Genomic DNA, 12,585 nt, shown 5'->3' with positions numbered 1-12,585 from the left:
AAGTGAGTGAGAGACAGAGAGGAGAGATAGAAGCAGAGAAAGAGAGAGAGAAATGAAAACAGTAAGAGTGAAACAGAAAGAATGAGAAAGAGACAGTGAGACTGAAAGGGAGAGCGAAAAACAGAGTGAGAGAGAGTGAGAGAGAAAGGCAGAGCGAGAGATGCATGCTGTGGATCCTTTGTTTCCACCTTTTGATGTTTCAACAGTGAATGCGTGGTTGATCTGAAGCCCCACAGGAACGGACTTCACACGTACGATAACTGACAGTCAAATTAAGGTGCTTTTATCAACGCTGTCAGATCTGATCAGACAGGTTTCCCTGTGTGAATAACAGGTATCCATTCTCACTCACACACAAGTGCTTTTGGTGCAAACTGTGGAAGGCCTTCGTTGCACATAATGCCACAGCAGCTGTTATTTCTTTGGGAAGACAGCTGGTCTCATTTGATCAAAGGTTCACATCATGTGTCTGAGATATAACTTAATGACTTCTTGGCAACAGAAATAGTCTCCACAGCTGCCTGACCCCTAGTGGGCAGCAGAGTTAACACCAAAAGATGACCGGCTGAAAACTACCCCAGGTGTATTTTAAAAGGCCCACAGCATATGATGTGAAAAACTTTGGACACCCCATGAAAAACTTAGTCTTTTTTATATTTAAACAAATGGACATTTGATCTATGCAATATTATGAGATGAAGGTAATATAAAAACATTCAACGGAAGAAAATCATTTTTAAAAATCATTTGTCAAATGTAATTAATAAAAATGCAATTTTCCTGTGAGGAAAAAGTGAGGACACCCTATGCCCTAATAGTTGGTGTTTCCCCCCTTGGCTAAAATAACTTGTTAGACTTTTCATTTAATGATCTACCAGTCTCTGACATCAGCTGGGAGAAAGTGTTTCCCACTCCTCCAGGCAGAATTCTTTCAGCTTTAGTCTTTAGACAGTTGGTCTCACATTTCCCTCAAGCCTTCTCTAATACAGTCAAGACTTCCTACTGGATTCTATGTCGGAAAGCTCTCCAGACCCTGCTGCAGAAAAACAGCCCCCCCAAACCATGACATTTCCACCTTCATGCTTCACAGCTGATCAAATGCTGTGTCCGATGTCTATGTGTTCTCTTACTGTCTCCAAAAAATTGCACTTTGGATTCATTACCCTAAAGCTCATTGTTCTGGATATCCCTGTGTCTTGGTCTGGATGTTCTCTGGAAAACTTTAGTCTTATTATTGTTTTGACAGCAAGGATTTTCTCCTTGAAAATCAAACATGTGTGATCTGAGTTGTGGCAAGAGCTACCTGTAGATCCTGTGATAACATTCTAGGATGGTTGGAGGCTTCTTTATGCATTTTGTTGACTCAACTTGCTAGGATGGCCTGACCTGGCCATATTAAAAGTTGTTGCACTAGTAAATTATTTATTGGACAGTGAAGCAGGTGATTTCTGTCTTCTATTGAAGATCTTTTTTTTAAATCCCTTACCAGACTCATCTGCATGTACAACCTTCTTTCTGAAGGCCTCAGGGAGCTAATTGGATCTCACCATGGTGATACCACTCACTTTACCAAACTAAATGTCTGAGGTTTAAATAAAATCCCCTCTAATAATGTTCTAATCATCTGCAGCTGAGGTGTTGCACCTGATTCTGATTTTAGGCAATTGAAGTAGTAATAAATGTGAGGGTGTCTTAATTTGTATTAATTATATTTTACAAATTATTTTTAAAAGACATCTTCAGTTGTAGTTATATTATATATATAAGTACAAATGTCTGTGTGTTTAAATATATTATTTTCAGGGGGTTTCCTAAGTTTTCCTCCCTCTCATGTATACATACATATGGCTTACTCTGTATACATACACTGGCTTCCTGCCACAACGCAGAAGCCACCTAAACTCCAGCCACCTACTCTCCCATCTCTTACAGTGCTCTCCCAAATCATCATGAGTGGAAGGCATGGTCCAAACTAGCAACAGGGATGTGTGCAAATGACCTTTGTTCTGACTGAGTTTTTAGTCGGGACTGTTTAGGTCTGGGTATTGGAAAGGACACATTAAAAACAGGGTACTAGTTTGGTTTCAGTGTTGTTAACCCTTCAAAAGTAGAGAAACGATTTCCTTTTATGTGTAACATTTCATGTATTATATTTGCTATATTTATTGGGATTTATCTTACTCACAGTTTTATCAAGAAGAAATGGATTAAAATACATTGAATATCATTGTCTTACCTGCAAAAGCTGGCCTCATGGTAAAATCATGATCTTCTACCCGTAGTAAGTGGTCCGTTTTCACCTTCCGAGTCTTGGTTCCATCAACCACTTTTTTGGACAGTGGGCTGCAAGACATTTTTTTCCACTTCATTACAATGTCACACACAGCTTAGTGTTACTATTATATTTATTATTAACTACAACTCACCGCAAATGTTGCAGTAGTGGAAATTACACAATATCATTAATGTTACAGTTAAATGCTTTAAATAAAAGACTGCCATAAAAATGAAATATTATTAAAGGCATATCATAAACAACACACTATTAAATGTTATATGACTATAAATGTTGCACTATTAATAATATTGCACTGTTATAAATGGCATCTTTTCATACAGCAGGTCCATGTTTTGCTTCTGATACACCACCACAATGGATTTGAAATGAAGCATTTAAGATGTGAGTGCTTTAATTAAAGGGGTTTAAGGTAAAGCTTTACAGGGTTTAAATGGTTTAAAGGGTTTAGCGATTGCATTAATCGTTTAGGAATTACAGATATTGTTCCCCAGTCCTTCTAATTTAACAAACTAAAAAAATCATTAGTGTGGCATGTTCCCTCATTTATTGATGATAAATGAAGGACATTAAAGGTCTGGAGTTAATTCCAAGTGCTGGATTTCTTTTTGGCAGCTGTTTATGGAAACTCTCAATATGTGGTCCAAAGAAGCATTGACACAAGTGAATGTGACCACCATTAGTATACAAGCCCCCCCCCCCCAAAAAAAACAAAACAAAACAAAACAAACCCATCGTAAATGGTTTACAATCTGCAGCATTCCGAATCATCTGTCAAACATGGTGGAGGCACTTTTATGGCATATATAGCTGCCAATGGAACTGGGTCACTGGTGTTTACTGATGATGTGACTGTTGATAGTACTAGTAGGGGAAGCTGTACTTTCTGCTCAGATCAGGTTAAATGTGGCAAAACCGATAGCACAGTGCTTAATAGCACAGATAGATAATGACCCAAAACATACCATGAAAGCAACCTTAAGGCAAATGAAATGGAATGCTATCCAATGGCTCAGTCAGCTGACCTCTACACAACTGAGCAGCTTTTTACTTACTGAAGACAAAGCTGAAGGCAGAAAGACCAACAACAGCAGCAACTGAAGGTGGCTGAAGTAAAGGCCTAGCAAAGTATCTCAGGGGAGGAAACTCATCTTATGGTGATGTCCTTTAGTCATTAATCGCAAAGTATTTGCGATTTGCAAAGTATTAAAAACCAGCTTTAGACTTATAATTATGTTAGTTTGTCCAATTACTTTTGAGTCTTTGGCAGAAATCCTTAATGTAATATATTTGTGAAACTCAAACCTGCAAGTCACATCTTGATTAAATTCGAATTCACTGAGGTGCTGTACAAAAGCAAAAATGCAAAAATTGTGTCAAGTCCAAAGACTTATGCACATGACTTTAAAGGTTATGCTACTATAAATGACACTTTATCAGTTGGGTAACAACCGAATCTGGCATTTCCTGTCTAGACGCTGGCCTGCTTATCCCAAAGGGAGGTCATGGTGTGCATCTAAATCATCAGAAGATCATCCGAAATGGCCATGTGCCATGATCAAAAACGACTTTCATCTCTCACCGACATCCTACTGGTTCCCCTGAATGTTAGTGCAAGATATTGCACATAAAAATCACCCTGGGGGCTGTCATTCGAAATAAGCAATGACATGCAGCTCCTCTCTGGCATGAAACAATGCTCTCGTAAATGCATGTTTATTTCCAGCCGAGCTCATTTTATTTCTATTTCAACAGCTCCCTTAGGCTTTTCCATCTAAATTAAAATGCAGATTCCTCCCCCCAAAAAAACAGTCATAAGAAGTTGGAAAAGGACCTTTCGGAAACATTCGGAACAGTCAGCAGCTCCTTATACCACCAAAGATCGCTTTATTGCCTCATTCATTTTGTTTATGTGTTTTATACAGCAACACTTATTTCAGTCAGAACCATAAAAAAAGTCATTCACAGACAGTTTCTGGTCCAGACATCAGAGCAGGAACTGAACACCATAAAGGCGAAACGTAGTGAGGCAGCACCTCCTGAGGGCATTTTCAAACTGACCTGACTAGCAGCGCGTCCGGCACGCACATAATCCTACCGTATCACAACACACTCGATTACTCAGAGGCGGTGTTTATGTTCTCAGCTGCGTTACGCTGTCTGGATTTGTGAGCAGCAGCGTGTGCCACTCTGGCTTTTACGCACGGCATAAAGTCTCAGTGCTATAATACACACACACATCACAGATATGCAAAGGGTGGCATATAGGTAAGGAGTAGAGATTTCTACCTTAGGCAATCAAACCCCCCGTATTTAGCAAGAAAATCTACCTAAGCACCACAAGTAGCGCGTTTCAGCACCGCGGACATCGGACAGCGCCCACGGTACTACGAAACGCGCAATAAATCTAATGGACAGCGCTGTGCAGCACCACGGACAGCGCATTTAATAATATTATTATTACATTCTAACATTCAGCACCACGTACAGCACCACGTACAGCACCACGTACAGCGCTCTAAGCACCCTGGCCAGCGCCCCTAAGGATCAGGAAAAGCGCGCTAAATGTCTTGGCACCCTGAAGTGCGCATTTAGCAACGAGTCAATGGTTCTTTTTACATGGCCAGTGTCCAAGTGGACTGTCCAGAAGAGCTCGGTTAATACAAAGAGTGACCAAACCATGACGCGCAGGCAAGCCAGACTAGAAAGCAGAAGGGCAGAGTAACGAGGAGCAACGAATCACTACATACGTTCCATGCTTGTGAGTTTCCAGGTTTGCTGACCACCTCCGTTTCCTGCTCTTATGCTTGCCGCCCTCGGCGAGCGCAGTGAGGCAGAGGATCAAGACCAGCAGCAGCTTGGCGGCGTAAGGCATGATGGAGCCCGGCTCGGGAGTCCACGCAGGAGCGGAGCGGTACGGTCAGGCGCTCTGGGCATCGTACGGAGGGACGCGCGCGGCGACCAGCATCGCCGTGCTGAGAGAAGTGGAGCAGGAGGGTCCGGCACCACGCACTGATAAAGTTTTTGGGCGCGTCGCAGTTCGCGTCTCCGAGCCGCTTGAGAAAGGGCGCGCTGATTGGCTCGCTGCGCAACGACGCGTCTGTGTTAAGGGTGGGGGGGGGGGGTGGGGGGGGGGAGGCAACGAATCACGAGCCAATGCTTTGACAAACAGCGCAAAACTCCGCCCTATACTGCCCTGGTATTTGCTAGTAGTGTCCTGCCTCTTGCAATGGCATTGGTTAGTACTGCCCTGCCTCCGGTGCCAGGGAGTGGTTTCTGGTGCCCATTTCCTGTGCTAGATTTGGTTAATAGCGTCCCTTTCAGTGCCATAGACCAGTATCACCTGGCTTATAGTCCAGCATGACTACGGTGGTCCAGCGCTGTCTGCGTGTAGAGGTTGTAGTGTTATGAAATAAGGAGGTATTCGAGACTCATGCATGCGTTCAGATTTCCTCAATTTCCACCTTGGAGAGCATTTCCGTAAAGCTCCATTTTCAGTGACCAAAAACTGGCATTTCCATGTGGACGGGAGGCAAAAATATTTGTATATGTGAGTAACGGGCCTCAGACATTGGTGTGACTGGACCCTTTACATTGTTCTAGAACAGATTTGGTTAATAGCGTCCCTTTCAGTGCAATAGGAATGAATGGGTGGTATTTCGTAAATCTGGATTGGGGATTGGATACAGAAGCCATGGCTCCTGCTCTGGAATTGACTATAATGACCACAAGAGCAATATGAGCAGTTTGATGTGGTCTCTTCATGTCCATGTAGGAACACTCCACACAGAACCATGTTTGTAACAGAGTTGTGAGAACTTAGCACCTATACATTGGTAAAAGATCTTTACATCAGGTGAAGGCTCAGCAGATCTAAGACGCTGACACTATGGCCAGACGATCACAGGTTTGAATCCTGGGTCATGCTACTTCGGCATCAGCAGCCGGAGCCCAGGAGAGCACAATTAGCTATGCTCTCTCCCCTCATTCCACACATCTGTTGGCTAATATGTCAGAGCTAGGGATCCAGCATTTTCATCCGAGTGCACATTGGCATTGGCTGACTTCATGTGTTGGAATAGGCATGTGCTTGTCCTCACCCTTTTAATGTCAGGTGCACTGCACATGATTCCTAGTGAATGGTTGGGTTCAGTGGCTCAGCTAAATTGGGGAGAAAATTGTGTAAAATAATAATAATAAAAACTGTGTGAGTGCATGGGTGTGAATGGTACCCAGCAATGGACTGGCACTCTGTTCAGGAGGTGTTCCTGCCTTGAGCCCAATGAGTCCGGGTAGGCTCTGAATAAGGAAAGTGAGCAGATGAACAGATAACATAATCCAGAGAAGGATCAACCCCTTTCAAAAACCACTGCCATGAGATGATGACTCAGTGTCCACCATCATTTTGGATGGTTGCCCAGGAGAAGCCCCCTACTGCTGCAATGTGAGAAAACCTGAAATGTGGCAAACGACTGACACTTAGACGGTGTGCTGTGGTCAGATAAGAATGACAATGAGCATCCTGGCCACCGCTAGGTAATTTGGTGTAAGATGAACATGTCTTATCAGGCATTTAACAACATCCTTGGCCAAAAGGGCTCTTTATTGTACTGATAAGGCTTAGTCTGGCTTGTCACAGTAGTGGAACCACTTTCGGTGCTATATAGAAAAAAGTGTAAACCCTATTCCAAAGTTGTCAAGGCTTTGCTTTTACTACAGAGACCTTGAAGAACCCCCACATTAAAAGGTGTACTGTAAAATATAGCAGATTTAAACTTTGATGTGTCAATGGTCCTTCAATGTCAAAATACAACCGGCATGACAGGACTTGCTCACAGAGGTACCTCTAAGGATAATGAAGATAAATTAATTCAATAAGTTAGAAACATGGCTCAGCCAGTCATTAATAATTATATTAGCATTAAAAAAAAAAAAACTTCTTCATATTCATCAGGGTGCAGCACCAAACTGGAATTATTCCCTCCCCTATTTGGGGAATCAAAATATCCACCAAGGCATGTGCAGGGCCTGGGACTGTAAACATCTTCAGTAAAGAGAACAAAGAACACATGCTAAGCTATTCCCCATGTATTTGGGCATAGCTTAGCAAGTGTTCTTTGTTGTCTTGTCACTTTGAACTCCGTCTTTTTCTCCAAGGTATCTTCATGAATACATTTCATTTTAAACATACACAAACTTCAATCCACATTCTGGCAAAGCTAAGAGTTAGCAAAGCTAAAAGTTAACTTAGTTCGGTCTTCTTTCTCCGAGACATGTGATACCTCTGCTGAAAAAAGTCAAAAAAACACAGCCTGGTCACCTCAAGCTGGTCAAGCGAATTGACCAGCATAGCTCTTGATTAGCACAGGGTATGCTTTGGTTTGAGTTTGATGGTTCAGCTGACTAACTTCACCAAGCTAGACCAGTATCACCTGGCTTATAGTCCAGCATGACTACGGTGGTCCAGCGCTGTCTGCGTGTAGAGGTTGTAGTGTTATGAAATAAGGAGGTATTCGAGACTCATGCATGCGTTCAGATTTCCTCAATTTCCACCTTGGAGAGCATTTCCGTAAAGCTCCATTTTCAGTGACCAAAAACTGGCATTTCCATGTGGACGAGAGGCAAAAATATTTGTATATGTGAGTAACGGTCCTCAGACATTGGTGTGACTGGACCCTTTACATTGTTCTAGAACAGGCAGTCACTGGGCAGAACTGGGCTCCTTCCAGTCATTACAGACACTGATGTTCCTCCTCAGTAAACACACCTGACGCAACCCATCCGCTAATTAGCAAACCTTTCATGAACTGAATTCTGAGCGAGGAGGGGAAACACTAATCTCAGCACAGTTGTGGGAGGGAACCAGTTTGACACACTGTTGTAGAATGTTGTAATGCATTTACTCTGTTTTACAGCTTTACAACTCACCTTTCATCCATTCCCTCAGTTCACACCGTTCTCCCAGCTGCTGGTACTTGAGCCTGCTGTCCAGGCTGCTTCTGCACCACTGCAATGCATGGGGTAATCTTTTAAATGCAAGCTGGTCATTCTGCTCATACATCTAACAGATCCAAGACAGGCTGGAAACATGGAGTTCTACCTTTAGTTGATGCTAGAAAAGTACTAGAACAGAAACGCACAGTTTAGTGGCGTCAAGCCATGTATCCATGATGATCTCAAAAAATGGTCTATGACCCAGAAACCAGAGCATGTTTTCGCTCACCCCAACCTGTACACCAATGCTCTTCTCCTGCAGATATGTTAAAATATATGTAATCTACAAAAAAAACTGTTAATGCATTTAACATTAGCCTACCATCAAAACTTACTGGCCCATATGTGTCCCAGCTAAATAATCCAGCTCAAGACTCAGCTCAGCTTTTGCTGGTAGGTGGTTTTAAGATTTGTCTGAGCTGGTCTTTGATGGTCAAGGTGGTAGCAAAACATACCCTATGCTGTTAAGCAAGCTGGTTAAGCTAGTTAGTTCTTCAGCATAGTGTGTTTTATTTGAGTTTGAAAGAGTTGAAGTTCTCCAACTTTACCAAGCTGGTCATCAGGCTGCTTATAGCGGCTGACTGGTTTGATAAAGCTGGTATTCATACTAGACTTCAGATTTTGACATGTGAATAAATGTGAATACTGTTCTATTACAAATACATAGTACTCTATTGAGATTTAGAATCTGTAATTTTGTGACTTCTATAGTACACTACATAGGGAGTAGGGTGTAATTTGGCATTAAATCCAACTTTGTCCCTCTTTACATGCTCATGCAAGCGTTTTCGTCTCCGTGTTCACAAAGCAGAATTTCTCAGTTAGCCAGAAGAAGAAGTCAAAATGATCCAGTAGCAGGACAAGTCAAGGGCATTCCATTTGGGAAATCCTGCAAAATTTTCTCAATGAAATTAATCATTTTTTTAAGACCATAATCAAGAAAAAAAGAATGCCTGCCATGCAACCAACACAAGTCCTTCATAGGACCACTGTCTGATGGATAGTTTTAGTTGAGTGTTTCTCTGAATTGTATGTGATATACACAACAACCCCAGTCATTTCAAAATATAACAGTAAGACATTTTACGAGTTGGTGAGGAACACCTCCAAGGTGAGGAGCACTACCTAAGCAGAAGATCAATCAGAAGAAGAAATAAGGGGGAAAAAAAAGTCTTGCACAAATTATATTCTTCATTTTAATCATTCTTGTTAAAAATGAGAACAGCTTTACATTGCACAGTTGAATTCTAGACTAAATTGAGCTGTTTTCATTTCAGGGTCTCTAGACTAGGACCTGGTCACAATTAAAAGCACTAAACCTAAACCGACAGGCTCCGCTTTTGAACTTGGGATGGGATGGGACACTCAAGTCGAGGTTCAGTTGGCATGGACAGCCACAACGTGCGTATGTGTTCTTCAGTGTTTGAATGCATTATGATAGATTTATACACACATGATACTGTCTAAATCTAATTAATCCGCTGACATTAGATTAGATTCAATTCCATTGTGACATTGGATCATGAATAATTATTATGCTGAACGTTGGCTAGAACCTTTTACAGTTTGGTAATTTTTTCAGACCATAAGCACATGCATTTGAGCCCCCTTTGAGGCTTTGAAGTCCCTTATGTTCATGGCTCAACATAACATAACCATTTTTAAGAAACCAGTAGATGAGGGCAAATGTCTACAGTCTTAAAAATAAAGGATCCTAATTGGTTCCAGGTGTTGATGTACAGTTCTAGGAAAAAAGCATAGAAGCTTCATATTACTGAAATGTTCTTTAAACTGTAAAAAGGTTCCTCAATTTAAAGAACCAGCCACTGAAGTGGTCTTGAGGGAACCAAAAGTGGTTTAAAGATTCATTTTTGGCACCTTTATTTTTAAGAGTGTATTTTTAGAAAGGAAGAAAGAAAGAAAGAAAGAAAGAAAAAAAAACAGAAGCCACCACAAAAACAAAAAGCTTTGGGTCATAATTCAGCCCTCCCTAAATGAATCCTCTCTCCAGGGTTTCTAACTTGTTCTGCGGAGTTCTATCAGCCATGGATGTGCCCCGATGAAGGACTGTGGTCTCTTAGGCTGGCCGAGTGGCATGCTGAAAGGACTCATGGAGATGCCCATGGAGAGAGAGAGAGACAGGCAGGTTGGGCTGGGCTGGGCTGGATGGTGGTGGAGATTGGTGGCAGTTAACGTGGATCTAAAAGTGGATATCAGTCAGAGCTCATAGTCGAATTTGTACTCTTGGGCCAGGTAGATCCTGCGGAAGACGAGCACAGCAAGGGCAAGTGTGAGCAGAACAATGAGCACAGCCGAGCCTGTGTGGCTGCCATCTGGCTGGGCTGCTGCTGCAGGGAATGCTGGGAAGGCAGGCCGACGAAGTTGGTTCTGATTTTGGTTCTGGGCGCGATTTTGGTTCTGGGCTCGCCGCTGTCGGGGGCTCAGGGGGCGAGAGGCAGGGGCCGGAGGGACTGGTGGTGCTTCTGTGGGGGCTTCAGAGCCGGACTCAACCTAGGGAGAGAGGAGAGGCAAAAGTCCACAATTTAAAATATCATCAGTAGCCCAAGCTTATCGCTCAAGAAAATCAGAAATCCAGTACTTCAATTTATTGGACTATTTAATAAGATCAAACAGAAAAGGATGCACAATACAGAAATGTCCCAACTTAAAAATATATCAATTTATACACTTAATACGTAGTTGGGGCTCCTCTACCATTAATTAATGCATCAACAGTATGACAGCACAATACGGAGGCAATCAACTTGTAGCACTGCTGAGATGTTACTGAAGCCTAGGTTGATTTGATAGTGGCCTTCATCTTGTCTGTATTGCTGGGTTGTGTGTTCATTCTCTTCCTCTAGACAAGAGAATCTATGGGGATCAACTCTGGAGTTGGTTGGCCAAGCAAGCCCAATAATATCATGGTCAGCAAAACAGCATTTGGTGGTAGTTCTTCACAAAGCTTTAACTTTAGGCTGCGTTTCACTCTGGACTTGGATCAAATACAGTATACCAACATTATTAGAATGGCACCCCAAACAATGACAAACTGTGAAATCTGAAAAGAGATCTGTGAGTAACAGTCCAGTTCTTGTTCTCCTTAGCCCAAGCAAGGCGCTTCCAATGTTGTCTCTGCTTCATGAGTGGCTTGATATTAGAAATGCGGCAGTTGTAGCCCATGTCCTGCATGAATGGCTCTTGCTGCAGCCACTGTTTGTGAAGATACTCTCAAGGCTTTGGTCATCCCTGTTGTTCATGCACCTGTTCATGTCACATTTTCCCCTTTCTAGACAACTTTCCATTAATTTGCTTTGATACAGCTCTCTGTAAACAGCCAGCCTTTGCAGCAATGACTTTCTGTGGCTTACTCCACAAGGAAGTGACGATTGGGGTTGATGATTCAGCCCAACTCAAACCCACCAGAGGAAATGCAACGTGACAAAAATCTGTCAACTGAAATGACCAACACAGAGCTGCAATTGACAGTCCATTGAAATATCCATTCAGAAGACTTTAGCATCCATACACAGAAAAATGTAGGATATGACCCCTTGTAGCAGCGTACTTGCTTTTAAATGCTAAAAGCTACAAGATGAAACCGTTAAAGTTTAGTTAAGCATGCAAGCAGTAAGCAGTACTGAAAGTCTCCAGTGTGTTCCCTCGCTGTGCCGCCCCAGTGGTGTTGTCCTATGTTGAAGCCATCAAACAATTTCCCCACTGCTGACCTTTTCGCTAGGCAGTGGGGATGTGAGCTAGGCAGTGGGGAATGTGAGCTAGGCAGTGGGGAATATGAGCTAGGCAGTGGGGAATGTGAGCTAGGCAGTGGGGAATGTGAGCTAGGCAGTGGGGATGTGAGCAAAAATGATGGACCAAGTTATAGGTTGCAATTATCAGCCCTATGATCAAGTGGGTGCAGAACTTCTGCCGATGCGTAAACAGACAATACGCTAAAAAGAAATGTGTAAATAAACAGTTAAAATAAGTTGCAATGTTTGAAGGCTTGTGTGCAGATGTTTAATCTACCAGCAGAAAAACCTGAACCTGCACAAGTGAAAGACTCTAACAATATTAGCTCTGAAGCACTATTTTTAATCCAGGCATATACCTACACTTCAGTGTTAAGCAGTTAAAGACTGATGGCAGTGATGTTCAACTCACAGTTCCGCATCTGGTTTAATTCTACACATGATGAGCTTCAGGGGCGTGTTCTAAAACTCTGGTGATTGGGCTTTGTCCCAGATGGCCTGAGTGGTTATGTGAGCTAGCAAAAGAGTCTGGGAAATTGAGTACAT

General features: G+C 42.5%; 2 protein-coding genes across 2 annotated transcripts in view; both read right to left on the bottom strand.

The window, feature by feature from the left end:
- The window catches only part of gabrr2b (gamma-aminobutyric acid type A receptor subunit rho2b), a 32,604-nt gene extending 27,293 nt beyond the window's left edge, over nt 1-5,311 (bottom strand). The window contains exons 1-2 of the mRNA XM_072695673.1: nt 5,047-5,311; nt 2,237-2,343 (exon numbers count right to left, since the gene is read on the bottom strand). Coding sequence (XP_072551774.1) covers nt 2,237-2,343; nt 5,047-5,171 — 232 coding nt within the window. The 5' untranslated portion in view covers nt 5,172-5,311. The remainder of the gene's footprint in view (nt 1-2,236; nt 2,344-5,046) is intronic.
- Nucleotides 5,312-9,472: 4,161 nt separating this feature from the next.
- ube2j1 (ubiquitin-conjugating enzyme E2, J1) overlaps nt 9,473-12,585 on the bottom strand; it is a 53,624-nt gene continuing 50,511 nt past the window's right edge. Inside the window, exon 8 of the mRNA XM_072695661.1 lies at nt 9,473-10,801. Coding sequence (XP_072551762.1) covers nt 10,508-10,801 — 294 coding nt within the window. The 3' untranslated portion in view covers nt 9,473-10,507. The remainder of the gene's footprint in view (nt 10,802-12,585) is intronic.

The sequence above is a fragment of the Salminus brasiliensis genome, chromosome 1 (genome assembly GCF_030463535.1).
Source record: "Salminus brasiliensis chromosome 1, fSalBra1.hap2, whole genome shotgun sequence".
NCBI lineage: Eukaryota > Metazoa > Chordata > Actinopteri > Characiformes > Bryconidae > Salminus > Salminus brasiliensis.
This window is presented reverse-complemented; position numbering and strand designations above follow the sequence as displayed.